The following is a 25,026-nucleotide window of genomic DNA, read 5'->3' on the forward strand; positions in this document are numbered from 1 at the left end:
TGATGAAATAAGCTTTGATTTGATGTGTGTCTCAAATATCTTCTACTCTGCGTTATGAGTATATTCCCTCATTTTTGGAAATGGGGATATTGTCACTGGCTTCAATAATTATGAAAGTGAATGTTACGAACAGCGATTGTTATTTCAGCGATCTAAATTGACTGTGTTTGAATGTTTCGTTAGGGGCTAACAAAACGTGCTCGACATACATATTCTGCAAATGTATATATAAGTTGATAATGAACCCTTATTTAATTTCACTACCGCTTGACAAAAAGCGGGAGGATGGGGGCAAAACCGCGACATTTCATGGGGTATCAGCTCCCTCGGCCGGTTGATAGGAATTCTCGGCCCCTGATAGACCCCTGATAGGAATTCTTGCTTCATTTCTCATTTGTACATCTATATCGGCCTAAACATATAAAACTCCAACAAAGCATAGAAATGCCAACTCTCTTAAACACTGATAAGATACCTTTTAATCTTTATAATTCCACTTGTTCCATCCGTTATCCATGATCCATCACATTTCTACCTGTTCTTGAACGAAAGCGCAAACTACATCAAAACAAACGTCAGATAAATGACCAAATTGACATTTGTTTTTCTACTTGTTTATTTTGTTTCACGGGAAAATGACTACAGCAGAATCGCGGAGGCGTGATTGTTATCGACAACTTGCGGCTGGAAGCGAGGGAGTAGTGGTAATTGGTATAACACATCAAGTCAACACATGGTGGCGCACTTCCGGCACCCTTGAGGTTGCAGACCAGTAAATTGGTCCAAAATTGGCCAAATCACGATTTGCATGCCCTCACATATTTGAGCATATTGTGGGCCATGAACTTAAGGGTTTGTAAAAAATATGGGTGGAAGCCGTGCACAGGACTCTGAGCTTGCGGTTCTGTGCAATTTTGCAATGAAGTGTAGGCATCGTTTTTCAAAATGAACTTTTTTAAGGGGGTGATCATCTTCGGATGAAAATTTCTCCTAAAACTCACAGTTTACCCCCCAAAATCGAAAAGAAAATGAAAGATGATGAAATTAGCTTTAATTTGATGTGTGTCTCGAACACCTTTGGAGAGTTTCTGAAGTGGGGGCATTTATCATTGGGGTCGATGACGGTTTATTTACTGGTCTGCAACCTGGAATAGCCTACGACAATTAACTTGCAAACATTTTAAAATTTACAATTATTTTTGGTACATTGATTTCTAAAAAAAAATCGCCCTAGAAAAAGGCTTTTGTAAAATTGTTGCTAACATCTCAATTTATAGAAACTGAAAAATTGCATGACGTGAAAAAGAAATATCGTGCCAAACATTGATGTCTCACTTCCAAAAATCTAAAGTCATGAAATAATGTTGCTGCAGATACTGGGTAAAAATGAAACTTAATTAAGAGACTATTATTTTAGGATATACATTCTGTACAATTTTTTTGGAATAAACTTGAAGGAATCATTAGCAATTATAAAAAAAAAATCTAAGATGACCGCTGATAAGGACTGCATTGAAGCCAGCCCGACTAAGTCTAGAACCCATCGGCTGTGGGTATAGGTCTTCGCGTCGTTATCATTTTCGTTGTTACGTATGTACCCGATTTGAAAACAAGCGTGAACGAACAAGGAGACCTGGGAACGAAAATGCCGGATGAGAAAGGTGGTCAGTAAAATTCGTCTGTACCCATCTTCGAGTGATATCTCATCAAAATTCCCACATGAATGTTACTTGTGGCGCTTATAGTTAGTTGGACATTATTCTGTCACAAGTATGTGAAGAAAAAGGGCAGCCCAGTGTGAATGCCCATAGGAGGGCAGCGTGAGGGGCCCGGAAGCTCGCTTCGTGGTGTTTGCCCAAAGTTCGAATTTGATTGAATTCGGCACGGCAATGGCACGGCGTTTAGAACAGTGACGTGGCCAAATGGTTCTACGCCGTACCATCGCCGTGCCGAAAAAGAAAAGAAGAAGTAAAGTTAAGTGAGTTCGACACGGCAGAAGCACGACGTTTGACGCAGGCCAAAATAAATTAAATACGTTGCGCGAAGTAAAGAATTATTTCTCCTTCGAGACAAAGGCCATATTTTGACCGAATATGAGGTCGCTTACCGAGCCATTTTCTGGGCACAAACAGAAGAAACAATTGTATTCAAGCAAATTGACGGCAATCGAAACATTAAACATTGTGTTGTGTACTTGTGTAAATTAATTTGCCTTCACGACGTTATAGCACCATCAATCGCTTGAATAATATATTTTATGGCTTTTTCAATCCAAATCTGACTCAGATCTCTTCACGGGATCGGATGGCAACAAGTCGACAGATAGGTATAGTGCGGTAGATAGATACTCGCTAAGACGTCCGATAAATGTCTTTTGGCGCCCTCTAGTGTTGCTTTCACAACCATCATTGTGGTCAGTTTCATAATCATCACCACAACCGCCATAATCACCGCCGCCATAATCACCACCTTCGTCCCCACCACTATCATTTTCATCATCACCTTCATCATCGCCATCGCCAGCACCTTCATTATAACAATCGATAATCGAGACATATTTCACACTTTCAACCCTCGTCAACAAAAACCCGAGACTGGCGTCTTCGTCTGGCAGGAATATGACCGGCGACGAGTCACGCACGAAACGGGGCAAGTGACGACGATCTGCAAGCAATCGGAAACCGCGGCTCATTTCTGGAAATCTTCTGAAGAAATCGTAATCGCTCTTTTGCATTTCGCCCGTGGAGTATCCGATCGCATCCTCCAGGTCTTTCTTCACGGCGAGTAAGTTTTTTGTGAGCTCGGCGTAGTCATTTTCTTTCATCGTCTGGATATGATCTAGTTCGTCCTTAATGCGACGGTTTGCTGCGACCACTCTACCTATTTCACGCTTAGTTGTGACCGCAATCTCTTGTCTGATTTTCTCAACTGCTTTCAGCAAATCCACTTTCATCTCCGAGACTGTTTCTAAACTCTCTGCGACTTTTGGAAGCGATGTTTCGTACATCGGTAAGAAATCTCTGATAAACTCTCGCTTTGCAGCAGCCACCGTGACAGCTATTTCCTTCAGATCGTGGCGATTGTGGGATTCCGTAAGACACGTCACGCATATGATCTCGGAGCAGGTTGCGCAGTAGACTTCGCATCTTTTTCCAGCGTGAGTGGTACATGTCGGCACTGCCTGCTTCTGGCTTTGCAACACCGTTTCTGTCATGCTTCCCAGCCTGAAATCCGTCGGCAGGTTATTAACGCCACCCGCTGGAATCAGAGTCAAGTGGTTGCACAGGGGACACCTGACGTTTTTCTTAGCTGATTTTGCGTAGGTGAGAAGACATTTTTCACAGAAGCTGTGCAGGCAGGATAAAGTCTTAGGCTTTGTATACATTTCGTAACAAATTGAACACAGAAGATGATCGTCGCCGAACTTCTGTAGTTCAGAGCTGCACATCCCTCCCTCTGCCATGTTTGGGGATGACTGAATCAAATCTCGCCTGATCTATGCGACATAGAGAGAATTATTATTAATTGGGTGACAGAACAGAAATGTGTTTTAGGTAATGTCTATACGAAATATATCAAGAAATAATATAAATTTTCGAAAGGTGTCACGGCTCCAATGCACTGTGCTCACTTTAACACAATGTCCATCATACCAGTATTGAGATACGATTTGTGGAGCCTGAGTGACCAATAAAATGATAACGGTTTGTGACTTGTGAACAGATTTTGTGAACAAATTGTGTGTCCTTGGGAAATAACCTTTACCCCAAACGTATATCTGCGGAGGGATATAAACGAGTAAATGCACACCGGTATATATAGTTTAATAGGCAGGAATTAACCTGTGATCGACTGGCATTCTGTGCCTGGGAAGGAAATACATTTCATTCCATGGGAACCGAAGATTAACGCCCGCCTCATGAGCTATTGGTTAGGGAATGACTGGACCTTATACATTTCTCTTTATACATAACTTTTAACATCTTACCGTAACGGATTGACGGCACAGTTAGTAAACCTGTGCTGGATATTACAGACGATTGTTTTCCAGATGTGAATACAGCTGGATAAATCCCAGGTTCTTGGTGCTCTTTCCTCATCAGATGTTTTAGTCAAATAAAAAGTTGCAAAACGTTCCAATTTGTATTGCGTTCATTCCTGTTTTTTAAGCAAAAGTCATGAGTAACGCGATGAGTAATGCAGACTCGAATACCATTTTTTACACAGTGATACCATTTCAGGTCGAAGTCCTACCTATGAACATAAATTGGACAGGAAATGCGAACGAGGATTGTTATCATGTGCAATTGCCTATCATTATCAATTGACCTGAATTAACATTGGACTTTGATATTATGTGACTTTTAATGCCAGTTTCTGTCCTGCGCAGAAACTTCAATTGTGTGGATATCTCTAACCCTGCTTACGAATAATGGAAGAACGTATTTTTGAAATTAAACAGTGCACTTTGCTTTCTGGAAGGATTTGTCTTCCACAAACTTTTTTTCATTAAGCAATTATCCCTGATCTTTTATTTTAAGCAGTGGCACTGGAAGAGTGGCACTGGGAGAGCAATTGTACAGAATTCACGGGCAACAATTTTGCCCCTGCAGTCTGTTGAAGAATCTACGTTAATACGCATAGTCGTTGCTAGGAAAAAGGGCGCCCTCTTTTGGTAGCGCACGGAGCTCATAGTCGGATGAGTTAGTGGTTTGATTGAACTTGAGATTGTGGGACATTGATTTGAACACGAAGTGAGTACAAATCGTAAAGATTTAATATTCGACCGTAATGCAATTTAATTTAATGATATCAATATTAGACAGACATTATTTGATACGTCAGAGCATAATATCCGATTCCAGCATTTATTGATCCAGTATCCGTGACATCTGTACCTTTTGTTCATTAAAGCGCAAGTTACATCAGAAAAGACGTCAGACGAATGACCAAATGGACCTTTGTTTCTCTGCCTAATTGTTTTTAATGGAAAAGGACTATACACAAGTTCTGGCTAATCGAGGAGGCGTAACCTGCCACAGGAACAGCCGTGAGAGAGTACTCATAAGTGATACAACAAATCAAATTATTAAAATACAAATAAAAAAAAGAACTATTTATGTAGTACCTCAATTTGTTGTTGTTGTTTGACACATGTTCGTATTTATTGTTATTGATTATTTATGAATACATAATTTGTTTGTGGTATTTCAGTATTTGGCAGGTTTTTCAATTTGTTATCAAATATATCGGTACTGTTTTTTTTACAAGATGTATAATTATGATTATTTCAATTTCATATATCCAGGTTACTTTACAAGATTCTAGTTAATTTTGATAAAGAACAATCATAACAAATGACAATTTCCTATCAGTGGGTATCTCTTTACCATATTACCAAAAGAAAAATATAAATCAACAAAGTATATATTATGCCAATCCCATTCCTTTTTTAAATATAATTTAAGAATGCAGCTTCGCAAGTGTGAATGAAATAAATGGAGAGGTTTGATGTTTGTTTTCAATTATTTGATAGATATCATTATTATGTCACCCACTTAACCACCTTTTAATAGAGCCTATGGCCCCCAAAAAGTCTCCAGTTTCTGGTATGCAGCTTGCTCAAAAAGTGGTGCGGCGACGCGGCTTTTTTTGTTACCTGGTTTTTTTTTTTTTTTTGCTTCTAATGTCGGCTGATGATTGCAAATGGTGCCAGACTAAACTTAGTGCAAATATATGGGAGTCCACAGAGGCCACATAAAGCTTATTCTCGATCATAACCCCATCTAAAAACACGTTAAAATTTTGCAGCAGCAGGATTCCAATCAAACCAGTGAGTTTGGCCACTTTGGCGGTATGAGACATCACTTATTGAAAAAAAAACCTTTTTCATTTTGCCGACGCGCATGGCTACGGCAACGCGCGCGCATACCAGAAACCGGAGACTTTTTGGGGGCCTATCATTGGGCGTATAGCGCGCGCTAGCCAGACCCAAAACCAGGTCAGATGCACGCCGCCGGAGCCACTCCGTCGGAGCACTAGTGCTAGAAAGCAATGACAACAGAAGTGTGCATAGACTGTCCGTTACAGTATGTAACATTCATCGCTAAGAAATGATGGTAATTCCTCTTCTCTTGAAAATACATATATACCAGGTGCAATGATTTCATAGTCGAGTATATTTCATGATATTTTGACACTTTCATTTTGAATGTTTGCAAAATGGTGTCCATTGCCTTTAAAGCAAACAACAGGCTTTTGAAAAAAGCCTTTTGATGCCCCCTCTGTTGGTTCTTCCATCGTTACCTCCGGTTCCAATAGTTGTATCAGTATCACAGTCACTGATACTGCCATAGTCACCACCTCCGCCGTAATGACCACCATAATCATCAACGCTGTCGTAACTTCTGGTGACGCTGCGATAATCACCACCATCACCATAATCACCACCGCTGCTATAATCACCACCACCACCAGCGTAATCACCACCGCTGCCATAATCACCACCACCGCCATAATCACCAACGCTGCCATAATTACCGGTGACGCTGCTATAATCACCACCACCCCCATGATCACCCCTGCTGCCATAATTAGCGGTGACGCTGCTATAATCAACACCATCACCATAATCACCGACGCTGCCATGATCACCAACAGCAACGCTGCCATAAGTACCGGTGACGCTGCTATAATCACCACCATCACCATAATCACCAACGCTGCCATGATCACCCCCACCCACGTAATCACCATTACCCCCATAATCACCACCGCTGCCATAATTTGCGGTGACGCTGCTACAATCACCACCACCCCCATAATCACCCCTGCTGCCATAATTAGCGGTGACGCTGCTATAATCAACACCATCACCATAATCACCGACGCTGCCATGATCACCAACACCAACGCTGCCATAAGTACCGGTGACGCTGCTATAATCACCCCCATCACCATAATCACCTCCGCTGCCACCACCACCCACGTAATCACCACCACCGCCATAATCACCCCCGCTGCCATAATTTGCGGTGACGCTGCTATAATCACCATCACCACCATAATCACCAACCGTGCCATAATTAGTGGCGACGCTGCTATAATCACCACCATCGCCATAATCAATGACGCTGCTATGATCACCACCGCCGTAATCACCATCACCACCATAATCACCACTAATTATGGCACGGTAGCTGTCGCTGCTATAATCACCACCACCGCCACCGCCGTAATCACCATCACCACCATAATCACCCCCCGTGCCAAAATTAGTGACGCTGCTATAATCACCACCATCGCCATAATCACCACTGCTGCCATGATCACCACCACCGCCGTAATCACCCCCACCACCATAATCACCACCGTTGCCATAATTAACGGTGACGTTGCTAAAATCACCACCATCACCACCACAATCACCGCCGCGGCCATAATCACCACCACCGCCACCACCACCTACGCTGCCATGATCACCACCACCGCCATAATTACCAACGCGGCCATAATCACCACCAACACCATAATCACCAACGAGGCCATTATCACGACGACCGTCATTATCACCAGCTATTTCCTTCGGATCATGCCGATTATGGGATTCCGTAATGGTTGCGCAGTTCTTTTTTCCAGTGTGAGTAGTACATGTAGGTATTGCCTGCGTCTGGCTTTGCAACACCGTTTCTGTCATGCTCTCCAGTTTGAAATCCGTGGTCAGGTTTTTAACGCCACCCCTCGGAATAAGAGTCATTTTTTTGCATAGAGGACACTTGACATTTGTCTCGGCTGATTTTGCGTAAGCGACAAGACATTCCTCACAGAAGCTATGCAGACAGGATAAAGTCTTAGGCTTTGTAAACATTTCGTAACAAATTGCACATAGAAGATGTTCGTCGCCGAACTTCTTGAGTGTTGAGCTGCATATCCCTCCCTCTGCCATGTTTGGGGATGACTGAATCGCCTGATCTATATGCGACATAGAGAAAACTATTATTAATTGGATGTCATAAGAGAAATGTGTTTCAGGTAATTTCTATACGAATGACATACGTCAAGCTATAATTGAACTTTTCGGGGGGGGGGAGGTGGAGGAGTGGCTCCAATGCATTGTGCTCAGTTAACGCAGGTACATAACACCAGCATTGTGCGAATACATTGAGCTATACAGAGAGACCCCCTGTGTTACCATATAGGGGGATGTGTTAGGTAACAGTAGAGTAGGGTGCATTGTGTATAGGGTACAAGGAGATTGTTGGGTACCCCGGCCGCGAATTTTTTTCTTCTCCCAAACGACATCCACATATGGGTGTACGCTATGGCGTTTTGGACTTAAGTTTTATAAAAACATGAGAAGGAAATAAAAAATTAGAAAAAAAAAGTGAATTTTAACGTTATGAAACTCGGACTTTATTTTCCTTTAAAAAAACCCTCAAAAGCCTCCGGTTAGAAAGGGAAAAAACATCGGGGGCAACCGCGATTCGAGCCCGCATCCTGGCGGTGCAAAATCCTACCCTCTATCGACTGAGCTGTCCTATTGCTCAAAAAAATGTGGGGATACAAATACTTATATGCCTGCGTGCGTGCGGATGTCGTTTGGGAGAAAAAAATCGCACCCCGGCCTCTGTCACACATCGTGCTGATGGGTATCGTTTTGTGGATAGTGACCAATTAAGTGCGAACGGATGGTCAGGGATTCGAATTCTGCCATATCGTGTGTCCTTGGGAAAGACTCTTTACTCATAACAGCCTCTCTCCGTCCAGGGGATATAAACGAGTATGCAGTTCGTTAGTAAAAACGTCATACACGCGCGCCCATCATTGGTGACTAGCGCACATTGGCTACAAACGCTTGAGTTGCGTTAACTTCCGGTTCCACTCATGCAGAAAGTGCTGGAGGTGACGTCACACTAACGAACCGGATACAGACACACTGGAATAGTTTAATAGGGAAGACTCCTGCGATGGACTGGCATTCTGTGCCTGGGAAGGAAATACATTTCATTCCATGGGAACCGAAGATTAACGCCCGCCTCATGGGCCATTGGTTAGGGAGTGAATGGACCTTATACATTTCTCTTTATACATAACTTTTAACATCTTACCGTAACGGATTGACGGCACAGTTAGTAACCTGTGCTGGATATTACAGACGATTGTTTTCCAGATGTGAATACAGCTGGATAAATCCCAGGTTCTTGTTGCTCTTTCCTCATCAGATGTTTTAGTCAAATAAATAGTTGCAAAACGTTCACATGTATATTGCGTTTTCAGTCATGTTGTTTAAGCAAGAGTCGCGATGAGTAATGCAGACTCGAATACCAACATTTACGATGATACAATTTTCAGGTCGAAGTCCTACCTATGTAAATAAAATACATTGGACAGGAAATGCGAACAAGGATTGTTATCATGTGCAATTGCCTATCATAATCACTTGACCCGAGTTAACATTGGACTTTGATATGTGACTTTTAATGCCAGTTTCTGTCCTGCGCAGAAACTTCCATTGTGTGGATATCTCTAACCCTGCTTACGAAAAATGGAAGAACGTATTTTTGAAATTAAACAGTGTACTTTGCTTTCTGGAAGGATTTGTCTTGCACCGGCAAAATTTGTTTTCATTAATTAAATATCCCTGATCTTTTATTTTAACCAGTGGCACTGGAAGAGCAATTGAACAAAATTCGCGGGCTGCAATTTTGCCCCTGCAGTTTAGTAAAGAATTTACGCTAACACGCATGCGCGAAACATATCACGTGATTTGATTTTCATTTCATTTCATTTCATTTTTTTTTTATTCCAACTTGGAACACACGAGGGTTACTTCAACATTTTAAACTTGAATATTTAAACATACATTGGAAGGAGAAAACAAAGTAATAAGTAAGTCATGTGATTTGAAATAACTTCATTTTCGAGTAGCTTACACGTGTAATTAAAATTTACACGAGAGCGTTCGATTTGCCATCACGTGATACTCGTGGTTGCCCCTGTGACAACAACCACCCGTGCCCCAGCTCGCGAGTTGGTCACTCTCTAGTGGATGCCCCAGGTGTAATAATAGCGTGGCCGGACGAGTTCGTGGCTAGATTGAAGATGGCGGGAACTTGAAGATAATGCAAAGTGAGTACAAATGATACAGATTTATTTATTATTTATTATTATTAATTGTTTTTGACTCGTGTTTGCATTTATTGGTATTGATTGTATATGACTAAACATTTTTATTTAAGGTATTTCAGTATTTGGCAAGTTTCTCACTTTTTCATCAAACATATCGGTACTGGTTTTTCACAAGATGTATAATTATGATCCTTTCAATGTCATATATCCAGCTTACTTTACAGGATTCTAATTAATTTTGACAAAGAACAATCATAAGAAAGAACAATTCCTATCAGAGAGTATCTCTTTACCTCATTACCAAAAGAAAAATATATACCAACGAAGTTTGTGCATTACCCATTCCTTTTTAAAATCTGATTTAAAAATGCATTCGGGGCAAAGTTTGCATTTAGCTTTGCAAGTGTCATAAAGTCAAATTTCGTACAATAAATGGTAAGGCTTTTTTCTTTCAATATTCTGAGAGATATAGTTATTATGTCAAAGATGTTGCCAGTGAAGGTGTAGCTGTAATATGTGTGTGTTAATAGGTTATAATTCGCATGGTAATTAGCGCAGTTTGTTATACGACCTTTTGATATATTTTATCAAATAAACAGTCTAAAGATGCTTTGCACGGTATAACGAATCATTTCTTCTTATTAAGAATGCTATATTAAACATCATTAATAAATACCTTGGAGAGTTGATGGTTTCTAATTGGTCGAGACTCGATCACGTGGCCGGGCATTAACGGTGATAATGGACCGGCTTCAAAGATCAAGCGAATAAATGGCCCCTGAACCAGCATTGATCAAGCCCCGTTCAGCCCCATGCAAGCCAATGATTGGTCAAAATATAGTAACAGTCCTGCGGTAGCTTGTAACAATAGAGCAATGCACATGCGCTCAACAAGGGCGGATCCAGAACACCATTTGTAGGGGGGCCCAAAAAAAATTTGGTCCCCCGAAAAAGTGGATCAAAAAAATTACGGCGTGGATCTGAGGCAATTTCTGACCACGTTAACCAATGTTTTTTTGAGGAAAAAATGGTTGTGTACTCATTGCCTGCCTTTATTGCGATGTCACATAAAAAAAAAAATGGTTTCGCTTTTTTTGGGGGGGGGGGGCATGGCCCCCTTTGGCCCCCCCCCCCGGATCCGCCCTTGGCGCTCAACCCCCATCGCGTGAGACTGACGCGCGCGTACGCAACACAGTTGCTAGGGATGCGTGCGTGCGCGCGCGTAAGGAAGATTTGAAACGACATCGTACAGCAGTGCAGTATATACTGAGGATGTTTACGACGAAAGCGTAGATCTACGATTTATTTTCTTTGAACACTTCACCCACCGACATATTTACCTTTCCTTAACCAAGCATCTTTGTAATTCCGGACACAAGGAATGTGTAAACGAGATTTCAGCTTCCTCCATCAGTACGAAAACATTGTTGTAATTTGTTTCGCTACGGCAGCAGTTTCTGTTGAGTTTACGTCGTTATAGTTGTTAAGCTAAAATATGGCCCATGAACATGAACACAAAAAGTCTGGAAATCTCGCCGAAAGAAAGTCACAAAATTGGAGCATTTTAACTGTTTATTTCGTTAAAAAGGTATTTATTAATGGGAATAACAGTGTGAGGATCCGGTCTTCACTGCGTGATACTGACCGGGTGTGGGGGTGACCGCTGTTAATGGACCGAGACAAAGTCGAGGTCCATTAACAGCAGTAACCCCCACACCCGGTCATTACCACGCAGTGAAGACCGGCTCCTCACACTGTTATTCCCTTATTAATTTTTAATAACTTCAAATATCCCGACTGCCTGAATCTAATATATATTTTTCCCCATTTGTTACAAAACGGTTAAAGTTTTTTTCCTGGTTGGGAGCCTAAAATTAGGGCCAGTTAGAAATGACAATCAAAGAAACGCAGCGGTTCCCATTTTAATCCTTCATGTTATAATAGGCAACACACGCAATTAACAAAACTGTTTTCGCGAACTGCGTTGCCAAAACAGCAAATTATGTGCGAACTACTTTTCGTACTTTAAGCTCCCTAACAAACTGCGCGTAGGCTTGACTGTTAAACTTGAATAGCGCCCTCAGACAACTAAAAGTAATCATAATCATCATTGCAAACCGTCATGAGCATCGCCAAGAGGGGGTCTGGAAAGCGAAAAAATCAAACAAAACAAGAGAGAAAAAGGGAAAAAGGGGAATAGGAAAGAAAAAGAGAAGTAAATCATATTGCTGTTAATTTTAAGGGTGGAGCCAAATGACCCTGCCCACCCTAGCTCGAAAATGGCAACTAACAACTGATCGCCATTGCACAGTGTACAATTATTATGTAATATATACAATTCTTCCTAATCACAACAGCAAAGAACCCCTTTATCTATATTTAATCCTAATATGGATACACGTAATTTATCAGGAGCTGTTTCGGCGAACTACGTCGCCGAAATGGCTATTAATACACGAACTAGTTTTCGTACGGTTAACCCATAACCAAATCTGCGTAGGGTTGTCCATTAAACTTAAATAGTGCCCTCAATTGACTGAGAGTATCGCCACAAATTATCGTCATTGATCAATGTACTCGGTAATAGAATTCTTTCCAATTGCTAAAGTACCAAGGAATTCGAACGCCCCTTATATTCTCTTTCAATATCGGGCGTTACACTATTGACAGAGAAAGTCTGTTACGTAATGTTTTAGCGCATTCATTGTTACGCCGAATTGCAGGATACATAGCGGGTTTTTTTTTTTACGTGGGCTGTCTTGTTCCCCGAAAAAAGTGGGTCCAAAATGTTCCGCCCCAAATTCGATATAAAGAGCAAGGGGGAGGACTCTTCGTGGCAATGGTACTGACGTACATGGTAGCGATATTTGATGAACGCATTTCGATGCCTTTTTTGCGACGTCGCTATAAACAAACAAAATGTGTTTGGCGATTTTTTTTGGGGGGGGGGCATCCCCATCCGCCGTTGCGTATGTATGTCCTTATATATTCACCAGTGGCATCTTAACAGACCCAATGTTTTTTACCAATATGTTTCTATGTTAAAGTAAAGAGTAAGAGTAAAAGAAAATTCAGAAAGTTCCAAAATGCGTAAATCTTGAGTTTATCAACTCGCATTATGCGGTCGAAGTCACTGATTCGTGTTTTAAAGCTGCGATAAACGGGTGGACTTTGTTTCAGGAACGCAACTGTACATCGATATTAATTTTCAATAACTTCAAATATCACGAAATCTTATTGCCTGAATCTAATTTGTGTATTATTTTTCACATTTGTTACTTTACGGTGAGGGTCCTAGATTTCTAGAGGTTGTATTTTTTTCTGGTTCGGAGCCTAAAATTAGGTCCTTTTTACTCAGTTTAATGAGAATCAAAGAAATGCCGCGAATTTGAAACACACGCGATTAACAAAAGCTGTTTGCGCAAACTACGTTAACAAAAACAGCACAGTTATGCGCGAACTACTTTTCGTGCATTTAACTCCCCAAGCAACTGCGCGTAGGCTTGACCGTTAAACTTGAATAGCGCCCTCCATCAACTAACAGCAATTACACAACTTCTGATCGTCATTGCACACTGTACATTTATTATGTAATCATATACAATCCTGTCTAATTACAACAACAATGAACCCCTTCATGTATCTTTACATATGAAAACACCTAAACAGCAGCTCTTTCGGCGACCCACGTCACCGAAACGGCTCATTATGCGCGAACTACTTTTCGTATGTTTAACCCCCAAACCAAACCTGCGTAGGGTTGACCGTTAAACTGAAATAGTGCCCTCAATTGCCCGGATGTAACGTCTCTTTTAAAAAAAAAGCCGTGTGTATGTATATCCCTATTAACCTGTGGCATCATGACGGAGCCAATGTTTTAACCGATTTTTGTTTCTCAGTAAGTAAAATTCCAGCAAGTTTCAAATGCATGTATTCAACTTTATCAATCTTAGTTTAACAGCTCACTATTCCTTCGATAGAAGGTATCGATTCGTGTTTTAAACAAAGCTGTAATAAACGGGGGTATTTTGGGAATGATTAAAAGCTCATCATATCCATGTTTTTTGGGGGTTTTTTTAAGGCAGTAATCGTAAGCTTGCGGACGATATGAACCGATCACATCCCTGCCCAGTTTACGAACTGTAGGTGGTCCGATAATCAAGAAGGGGCTTTGAAAAAGTGTACTTGCTGGGGTGCTTCTGTTCAAGTTTCAATGCCGTATCTCGCCTCTAATGCAACAGACCCGAATAACGTGTTAATGTAAATCGGGTAGGCTAAAGCGGCGTGCGCTCTATTCGCACTTTGTATCGCGAAATTGGAACAAAAACGGAGAAGTTGAACTAGCGACTTCGCGTTCACAAAAAAAGTTACGTAACGGCGGGAGAGCGAATTGTGAATAGTGGGCCGTTGGACTGCAAAAGAAAAAGAAAGTACTACATCAAACCGGCCCGCCGCCAGCCGCCCGCCGCCCGCGCCGCCGCCCGGCCCGTCGGAGCGGCTTTCGAAATTTCCTTGGACAGACACTTTGAAGACCTTTCGTATTCCGCAGGCAACCCCGCGAGTTTGCACGGTTTATGGGGAAAACGACATTGCAGATGACACCACGTGCTGTTTACATACCTTTTTTCTTCTAGGCTAACTAGTTTTCCGATTTGCATCTTTTATTTTAAAGAGAAGATTTACTTTTTTCTATTAATTTCGGGAGCCTGCAACCCTCTCAAAAAGGAGTTTCATTTTGCACACAATTGCACCCACACTGGCAGCCAGTAAATCGCTTTTTTTTCGAAGAAATAATTCAGTTTCTAAACGTCGTTGGATTCTAGGGGAAAAAAGCGATTGGACAATCAATTTTCGAAGTAAAACTCGAAAATGGCATGGGGACACATCTTTAACACTTGATTTATTTTCGGCTTTTGCTCATCCCCCCAAACAACAAAACATTTTAATGTGAAATCGCTAATTTTCTACAAGTACAAGTTCTTCACTTTGCATATGATAAGACATGATAGGATGGTTACCAACACCCTATCATGATCGATATTATTGGACTGCAAACCAATTCATGCGCAAACGCAACCTGAAATTAAAAAAAAAGAAGTTATTTGGGACCCTCTCCCCCATAATAATAATATACAGGGTTTTTTTGGGGGGGGAGGGAGGTGATTGAGCAGTATTCCAAAGAAAGACAATGATATAAAGAAATAACTAGAAGATAATTGGGTACATTTAAACAAAAAAGGAGAAAAACATTGTCCAAACACGTCCAAATATGACTGTATCGTAAATTGCGGGGTTTTTTTAGCTGCTCCCATCTAACTTGCATTGTGTGTTTTTAAGACGCCCTAAAATAACAGCATATAATAGGGAGCGTAAATCACACATTGGAATTGCTTTAATTTTGTTCTGTAGTATTAATCTCATCAGATTCATATCGTACACCTGATTCAACCCTGGCTCTCATAGCAACGCGCACATGTGTAAACAACTCGTGACGTCATCATGTCGTGGGTCTTTGGAGCGACATACAGACACTGAGTTTCAATGTACATGTACATTATGTCTTTCTTTCTATTTAACGGCCTACACCGCTCAAGCATGTGGTAGTATATGCCGCATTCGCTCTTGTATCGCGATATTGGAACAAAAGCGGAGAAGTTGAATGGACGAAGGCTTCCATTCACATTGCAACACGTCTCCGTTTTGAACAAAAAAGTTACGTAATGGAGCGCTCTATACGAACAGTGCGCTGCACCCGGCGTGAAACAAAGACCGTATCTTGAAAGCAACTCATCCGCGGTGACACCAATGATTTGATCCTCTGCAAAGAAACTGATGAACAATCGTGTTCGGAAACAAAGCTCAAGAGTCGCTCGCGCGAGGCCAAAACCTGTCCCCGCAGTTTTAAGACAAACTATATGCAATGAAAAGGCCGTCCCTCGACTATGTAAATATACAGGCACATGTGTCAGTGTCACTAAAACAGGGACTTACCTGTTCAAACGTTTCGTTAGAAGGTAGTTCAGTTCAGTTCATATATTTCCAGTGTTCACAAATCAGTGTGTTACATACATAATGTATAGATGAACATGACAACAGAGGAGTGAAAACTATACATGTATAGGGGCCTAGAGGTAAAGAAACACAGCTTGTATGCATGCATGGGCCCTATAACACGGTTCAGACACCAAGTGGCAATAAAGCAAAATGCTGTACTCGGAGAAAAAGATTTACATGCAAAGATAAACAAGGATACATAATAATAATTGCCAACATAGAAATGTTAGGAATAAATAACAGTAGTTTCATATATCGAGGTAAACATTCAGCAAAATAGATTTGTAAACATGTAGAACTTCTTCAGGAATCAGTGGAGAATACAATAACTTAGTTCCCTCGTAGTTAATAGGTTTTGAAGCAAAAGATGGAAGGATGGATAAAATGAATAGTTTGCCAAGTAGTGTGATAATATCGAAATTCCTAGAAACAAAATTAATGGATTGAATAACATACTGTATTGGAAACTGACCAATACATTTCGGGACGAAATACGGCAAATGTACCGTATACGATGTGACAAACAGCCTTGCTATATTTATTTGTCCTTGGGCAAGACACTTTACAATATTTGCTTTCTACCAACCGAGTAGAAAATGGGGACCCGTGAAGGCAGAAATGATAAATGTGTTTGAATTTTCTGTTTACGCTGAAATGTTGGTATTACTTACTTTATTTTTAAGCCAAAAAATCTCCGGTATGTGTTTCTGGTATGTCCGCGCGTCGCCATAGCCATGTACGTCGGCAAAATTAAAACTATTTTTTTCAATGTAAGGTGAAGTCTCAAAACCGCCCAAATCATTAGTTTGACTGAAATCCTGCTGCTGCATAATTTTAACGTGTTTTAGATCGGGTTACGATCGAGTATAAGCGTTATGTCATGTGGCCTCAGTGGGCTCCCACATAATTATTTTGCACTAAATTTAGTCGGCCACCATTTTGCAGACGATGTTGTTATTTTGTAATTTTGCGTCCGGAAGCCAGACTCACGGAGCGATGGTCGTGTATCTGGAATTTACTGCATTTAAACGCTTTTTAATTAGCTCAATATGTAAGTGAGCAGACTAATGACCAGCCAGACAGCGCTGCTCACGCACGATGTCGTTGTCGCTGTATGGTCCGACGTTACCGTTTTCCCTGATTTTGTCTTGACTATCCAAATTTCTCGAAGAAAGTTCGTGTCGGTTGAGATCGTAAAAGTGCGTCCAGATTTTTCAAGCCTTATGGCCTTACTGCTTTCTGAAGGATAATTTTGAGAGTTTTAAGGGGATCAAGCGTCATCTGCAACCTTTTGAAGGAAAAAGTAGTGGAAAAACCGCTTCGCTGCAACACTTTTGGGGCAAGCTCCATACCAAAATCCGGAGACTTTTTTGGCCTTATTTCTTACTCAATCATCTTCGTCCCCAGTGGGAAATGTTGGTATAGCTGTTACAAAAAGTTACATATTATGTTAGTTTATTGTTTAAGAAAACCTTTTCGTTTTTACTCTACCCTATAAGGTCTTTCATTTATTTATTTTATTTATCGTTTTATTTTACTAGGTTTGCCACTTTTATCTAAGAACTGTTCTCTCTGGGGGCCCTGAATTAAAATATTGAAACAAAACAAATTACAGGACATTAAGAACTAGTTAGTCATTAAAAAAAAATACATACTCACATTGATTTTGAAATGAATATTAGAAGATAAGTACATACACAAAGTGAAAATTACATCTTACGAAGAAAAATGAATATCAATTACAATTGACACTAAGACAGAAAGAAACATGGGAAGTAAGTCCCCATGAAACAATAAAATGAGAGCCACGTATAGAACTAATACCTTTATTCATAGAAAACAGTACCACTTTTAGTAGAACAAAAACACCTATATAACTCAAAAACTTCATGTAATAATTTCATTTGAGATGCCCAGTATAGACTTTTTAAAAGTGGACAAAGTTTGGTAATCTTAGCTCAGTTTTCAATTTATTCGTGCTTTTGTTCTTCTCGACAAGAGAAAAATAAGGGGATAAATAAAAACAAAAAGTTATGTGGTGTTGACCAAGCATTCAGGGGTCGCGATTGGTTACCGACTCCCATATAGTACTCTTCCTGGGTCTCGGATTCCCCGGCCCACCACACCTCCTTCCCTATCCATCCATGTAACCCCGGAGGGCCAAGCACCGTTAAGGGAGGAAACGAGGCGACACCCTATGCCTTGCTGCCGAGACAGCAAAAGAGCCCCGTACCTATGAGTAGATGCATAACCTGGACTTCGCAGACAGTCCCAGCCGGTCCCAGCCCAACTGATTGAGCTAAGGTCGGTTGGTATTTGACGGCGGGAAATTAAGACTCTTAAAAGTAACTGACTGAGTGCGTGTATAGAAAACCAAAAACTTTACCAACGGGACTCGAACCCCGGACCCCTGGGTCTGCAGACAGAGACCCTGACCACAAGGCTATTTAGTTATATATACAAACCACTGAGTAATATATATTCTTGTAGGCTAAACACTTGGAGGATTGTTAGCTCAATCTGTGCTTTGCCTTCATACATGCATATAAACCAAAACCTTTAAACTTCTAAATGACTTTAACGATTAAAATGGCTTGTAAAACGAGCCTGTTTAATTAAAATGCACTTTTTCTGAAATTTTGTATTCGTAAACGGTACATATGTATTTATTTCCGCGATGTTTCGGTCTATCTCCAATACCTTTTTACTCTTTAGTCCATTAACTTTGTTTCTCGGATTTCAATATACATCACTCTTCTCGGCAAACTATTCATTTCCATCCGCCATTTACTACTTCTTGTGTTTCAAAACCTATTAAGTACGAGGGGGAACCAAGTTATAGTACTCTCCACTGATTCCTAAAGAAGTTCTACATGTTTACAAATCTATTCTGTTGAATGTTTACTTTTATACATGTATATATATATATATTTTTTTTACAGTAATTTATTCCCAACATTCCACATTCCTATGTGGGCGTATAGAATTGACATGTACCCTTGCATGTTTTTGCATGTAAAGCTTAATTGTCACCTTGTGTCTGAACATTACTGTGTGATAGTGTCCATGCCATTCAATAGTGTCCAAGCTGTCTTCTTTTTATGGATACCTCTATGAAGTTTTCGCTCCGTTGTTGTACATGTACATGTGTGCATTATGTTTGTAACATACTGATTTGTGAACACTGGAAATAAATTAACTGAACTGACATGATAAAGAAACGTTTAAACAGGTAAGTCCCTGTTTTATTAACACTGACTTCTCGATCTTATTTCCCTTGAACATTGTCTCTTCTTTTAATTAATTTTGTTGTAGAATTTTAAGCTAACATTTTGTAAGACAGGTTCGATTTTCACTGTCGATTTGTTTGATCACGAATCGCAAAAGTATCTTGCTGAAGGCATTTCGAAAGCGGCGGGCCCGGCTCACCGTACGAGTGCCCGTATATTTACATAGTCGAGGGAGAGCTGACTAGCTAGTATAATGAGCATGTATGGAGCATGTCGTCTATTCCCAGCGCGGTGTAGTTGTCTTAAAACGACAGGGAGAGGTTTCGGTCTCGCTCGAGCGACTCTTAAGCTTTGTTTCCTAATTCGACTGTTCACCAGTTTCTTTGCAAAGGATCAAAACATTGGCTTCACCGTGGAAGAGTTACTTTTAAGATACGGTCTTTGTTTCACAGCGGGTGCAGCGCACTGTTCGCCGGAGTCCTCCGTTACGTAACTTTTTTTTTTAGTTACTGTTGCACGTTACTGTGCAATGTGAATTGGAAGCCTTCGCCCGTTCAACTCCTCCGCCTTTGTTCCAATATCGCTATTCAAGAGCGAATGGGGCATAACACCGGCTTTTTTAACCTATGCTTGGGCGGTGTAGGCCTGTTCATTGGAAAGACAGATACATGTATATTGAAACTCTCAGTGTCTGCAAGTCGCCTAAAAGACCAAGACATGATGACGTCACGCTTTATTTACACATGTGCGCTTTGCTATGAGAGCCAGGGTTGAATCGGATGAATCGGATGAAATTAATACTACAGTACAAAATTAAAGCAATTCGAATGTGTGATTTACGCTCCCTAACAAATGCTATGATTTTAGGCTGTCTTATAAACACACATTGCAAGTTAGATGGGAACAGCTAAAACGCGAAATTTACGATACATCTTTGGACGTGTTTGGACAATGTTTTTCTCCTTTTTTTTCTTTAAATGTACCCAATTATCTTCTAGTTCTATCTTCGTCACTGTTTCTCTTTGGAACACTGGTCACACCCCCCCCCAAAAAAAAACCAACCCTGATTCTTGGGGGGGGGGGGAGGTCCTCATAACTTGAGTAGCTTTTTATATCAGGTTGCTGAACTGGTTTCAAGTCCATTAATATCGATCAGGGCGATGGTAACCAACCTATCGTGTCGCATAGTGAAGAACTTTTGTACTGGTGGAAAATTAGCGAGTTCACAATGAGCGAAAGCCGAAAATATCACAAATTTTAATTGTTAAAGATTCCTCCCCATGCTATATTCGACTTTCACCTCGAAAAAAATGATTGTCCATTTCTATTTTCCATATATCAAACGACGTTTAGAAACGCAATTATTTCTTTAAAGAAAATCGATTTATAGGCTGCCAGATATCATTCGGCTATTGCAGGGTAGGTTCATTTGTGTGCAAAATGAAACTCCTTATTAAGAGTGTTAAAATTGGAACAAAAGTAATTTTTCTCTTTGAAACAAAAGATGCAAATCGAAAACTAGCTAGCCTAGAACTTATGTAAACAGCACTTGGTGTCATCTTTAATGTCGTTTCCCCATAAATTGTGCAAACTCGCGGGGGTTGCCTGCGGAATGTACGACAAAGTCTTCAAAGTGTCTGTCCGAAGAAATTTCGAAAGCCGCATCGGCGGGCGGCGGGCGGCGGCCGGCTGCCAGCCGGTTCACCGTACGGCGTGTCGTACCCATTCCCTGGTTCGTTGTAAGACTGCACGGAGAGGTTTCAGTTTCGCCCGAGCGACTCGAAGCGTTGTTTCCGAAGGATCAAACCACAAATACATGCACAATGATTCACCGTGGTAAAGTTAATTACTACATTCTTTTACTTTTGGAGTTCAACGCACTATTCACAATTCGCTCTCCCGCCGTTACGTAATGTTTTTGTGTGGACGCAAAGTCGCCAGTTCAACTACTCCGCTTTTGTTCCAATATCGCGATACAAAGAGCGACTGATAGGGCACACACTGCTTTTACCCGATTTACATTAACACGTTATTCGGGTCTGTTGCATTAGAAGCAAAATGCGGTATTGAAACTTGAACAGAAACGCCCCAGCAAGTACACTTTCCAAGCCCTTTCTAAATTATCGAACAACGTAGGCCTACAGTTCATAAATTTGCAGGGATGTGATAGGTTCATATTGTCCGCAAGCTTACGATGACTGACATTTTGTGTGACCAAAACATGTATATGATGTACTTTATCATTCCTGAAACAAAATTTCCCCCGGTTATCGCAACTTGTGTAAAACACGAATCAATGACTTCGATCGCATATAGCGAATTGATAAACTCAAGATTTGTAAAGATGAATATGCTGGAACTTTACTCACAGAGAAAAAAAATCGGTTAAAACCTTGGCTCTGTGAAGATGTCACAGATGAATAGAGACGTACATAGGCTATACAACGGCCAAACCCATTTTTTTTTAAAGTACCGTCGCAAAAAAAGCCAGGCAATGCGTACAGCAATAAAATTCCGCTACCATACACCAATGCCATGACGAGTCCTTCCCCCTTGCTTTTCATATCAAATTTGGGGCGGAACATTTTGGACCCAATTTTTTCGGGAACAAAAACTGTTTGGCCCACCTAAAAATAAACCCACTTTGTTCTGGATTTCGCCTTGTCCGTTTGTGGGCCAGTAACAGACTGAAACAAAAGAAGAATGGTTTGAGAGAGGGGTGGTTCCTCCATCGATAGTGAAGTTGTATACTGCAATTCGGCGACAATGAATGCGCTAAAAATTACGTAACAGACTGCGCTGTCAATAGTGTAACGCCCGATATCGAAAGAAAAAGTAAGGGGCGTTCGAATTCCTCGGTACTGTAGTGATTGGAAAGAATTCTGTTGCCGAGTACATTGTTCAATGACGATTATTTGTGACGTTACTCTCAGTCAATTGAGGGCGCTATTTAAGTTTAACGGTCAATCCTACGCAGGTTTAGTTTGGGGGTTAAACGTACGAAAGTAGTTCGCGCATAATTAGCCGTTTTGGCTTCATAGTTCGCCAAAACAGCTCCTGTTAATTACTTGTGTTTGCATTACGATTCTGTCCGGGTTCTTTGCTGTTGTGATTAGAAAGAATTGTATATGATTACATAATAATTATACAGCAATGGCCACCAGTTGTGTGATTACTTTTAGTTTGAGGGCGCTATTCAAATTTAACGGTCAAGCCTACGCGCATTTTGTTTGGGGAGTTAAACGTACGAAAAGTAGTTCGCGCATAATTTGCTGTTTTGGTTATGTAGTTCGCCAAACTCTTGTTAAATGCACGTGTTTCATTATTAGGATTACAAATAGCAACCACTGCATTTCTTTGATTCTCATTTCTAATTTTAGGCTCCGAACCACAGAAAAAACATTGAACATAAGAACCCTATTCATCGTAAGGTAACAAAATAATGAGGCAAATAGTATATATTAGATTCGGGCAATCAGGCTTGAAGTTATTGAACATTAACATCGATTTACGCGAAGTATACGGTATAACAACCAGTGGAATCCCAGAGAGGACGCCTCTCATTAGGTGTCTACATGGATGCAGGACCCCCGTCATTATGGGTGCATGGACCTGCAAATCGACTCCCACAGACCTGAGTGATTATTACGCGTTATTCCGAAAATTATTAAAAATACTCTCAACTTACCCAGGTGGTTGAGACGCCCACCAAATCAAAGCTTATATCATAATCTGTTTTTTTTTAAAATAGTCCTGTGGCCCATCGCCATTTAATGATGCCTGCGCTCCATTGGAAACTAGAGCAATTTTATATAGGGCCCGTTCCATGCAAATGTCACAAATATACGAGCTCACACTCCTGTGTACGTGTACGGCTTCCAACCATCAGTGGGGAGTACATGAACTCTGTTCCCTCGTAGTTAATAGGTTTTGAAGCAAAAGAAGTAGTAAATGTCTGATGGAAATGAATAGTTTGCCGAGTAAGTCATATAGTATCGAAATTCCGAGAAACAAAATTAATGGATTGAAAAGTATAATGTTTGGAAATAGACGGATCCAATGCGGGAAAATATACAGCGAGTGGTTTATACGAATACAACATTGCAGCAAAAGTGCATTTCAATTAAACAGATTCGTTTACAAGTTATTTAAATCATTTGTTTTTATGACGGGAGTTACTGAGAAGTGTAGAGGTTTTTTGTCATGCATATGAAGGCAAAGCGCAGATTGAGCTAACAATCCTCCAAGTGTTTAGCCTACAACTATATTAGGACCCAGTGGTTTGAATATATAACCAAATAGCCTAGTGGTTAGGGTCTCTGTCTACAGACCCAGGGGTCCGGGGTTCGAGTCCCGTTGTTGCAATTTTTGGTTTTCTATACACGCACTCAGACAGTTACTTTTAAGAGTCTTAATTTCCCGCCGTCGAATACCAACCGACCTTAGCTCAATCAGTTAAGTCACCGGCTGGGACTGTCTGCGAAGTCCAGGTAATGCATCTACTCATAGGTACGGGGCTCTTTAGCTGTCTCGGCAGCAAGGCATAGGGTGTCGCCTCGTTTCCTCCCTTAACGGTGCTTGGCCCTCCTGGGTTACATGGATGGATAGGGAAGGAGGTGTGGTGGGCCGGGGAATCCGAGACCCAGGAAGAGTACTATATGGGAGTCGGTAACCAATCGCGACCCCTGAATGCTTGGTCAACACCACATAACTTTTTGTTTTTATTTATCCCCTTATTTTTCTCTTGTCGAGACTTATAATGTAGATTAAAAACGAAAAGATTTTATTTAAAAATAAATTAAGATACTATTTAAGTTTTTGTAACAGCTTTACCAACATTTCATTTTAAACAGAAAATTCGAATGCAGTGATCATCTCTGCCTGCACGGGTCCCTATTTGGAGCGTGTAGAAATCAAATAATGTCTTGCCCAAGGACAAATATATATAGTAAGGCTGCTTGTCACATCGTAGGCCTATACGGTACATTCGCCGATTTTTTTTCCCCACAATCTGTCGGTCAATTTCTCGGAATTTCGATATTATCACTCTCCTCTGCAATCCGATCATTTCCATCCGAAATGTACGTTCCTGTTTTAGTAACACCAACACAAGTGCCCGTATATTTTCATAGTAGAGGGACGGCCCATTCCTAGTATAGTTTGTTTTCAAAGTGCTGGGACAGGTTTCGGTCTAGCGAGAGCGAATCTTGAGCTTTGTTTCCGAGTACGATTGTTCACCAATTTCTTTGCAGAAGATCAAATCAATGATTTCACCTGGCAGAGTTGCTTTCAGGATACGATCTTTGTTTCACGACAGGTGCAGCGCACTGTTCGTAGAGTCCTCCATTAAACTTGTTTCTTAAACGAAGACGTTATTGCAATGTGAATGGGAAAGGCCTTCGCCTGTTCAACTTCTCCGCTTTTGTTCCAATATCGCGATACAAGAGCGAATTATACTATATCATGTACCATTAACCAATGCTTGGACGGTGTAGGCCAATACATAGAAAGAAAGATACATGTTCATGTATACGGTGTTGAAACTCAGTGTCTGTATGTCGCCCCAAAGACCCAAGACATAATGACGTCACGCTTTGTTTACTCATGTGCGCGT

At 40.9% G+C, this 25,026-nt stretch overlaps 1 protein-coding gene across 1 annotated transcript; it reads right to left on the reverse strand.

Moving 5' to 3' along the window:
- Positions 1 to 2,265: 2,265 nt before the first annotated feature.
- On the reverse strand, positions 2,266 to 3,485 carry LOC119741827 (tripartite motif-containing protein 3-like). The gene has a single exon (XM_038217735.1). It carries the CDS (start codon positions 3,461 to 3,463, stop codon positions 2,267 to 2,269), a length of 1,197 nt encoding a protein of 398 aa, XP_038073663.1. The 5' UTR covers positions 3,464 to 3,485; the 3' UTR covers position 2,266.
- Between the last annotated feature and the right edge of the window lie 21,541 nt (positions 3,486 to 25,026).

Source organism: Patiria miniata, unplaced genomic scaffold, assembly GCF_015706575.1.
Source record: "Patiria miniata isolate m_02_andy unplaced genomic scaffold, ASM1570657v1 HiC_scaffold_5, whole genome shotgun sequence".
Classification (NCBI taxonomy): domain Eukaryota; kingdom Metazoa; phylum Echinodermata; class Asteroidea; order Valvatida; family Asterinidae; genus Patiria; species Patiria miniata.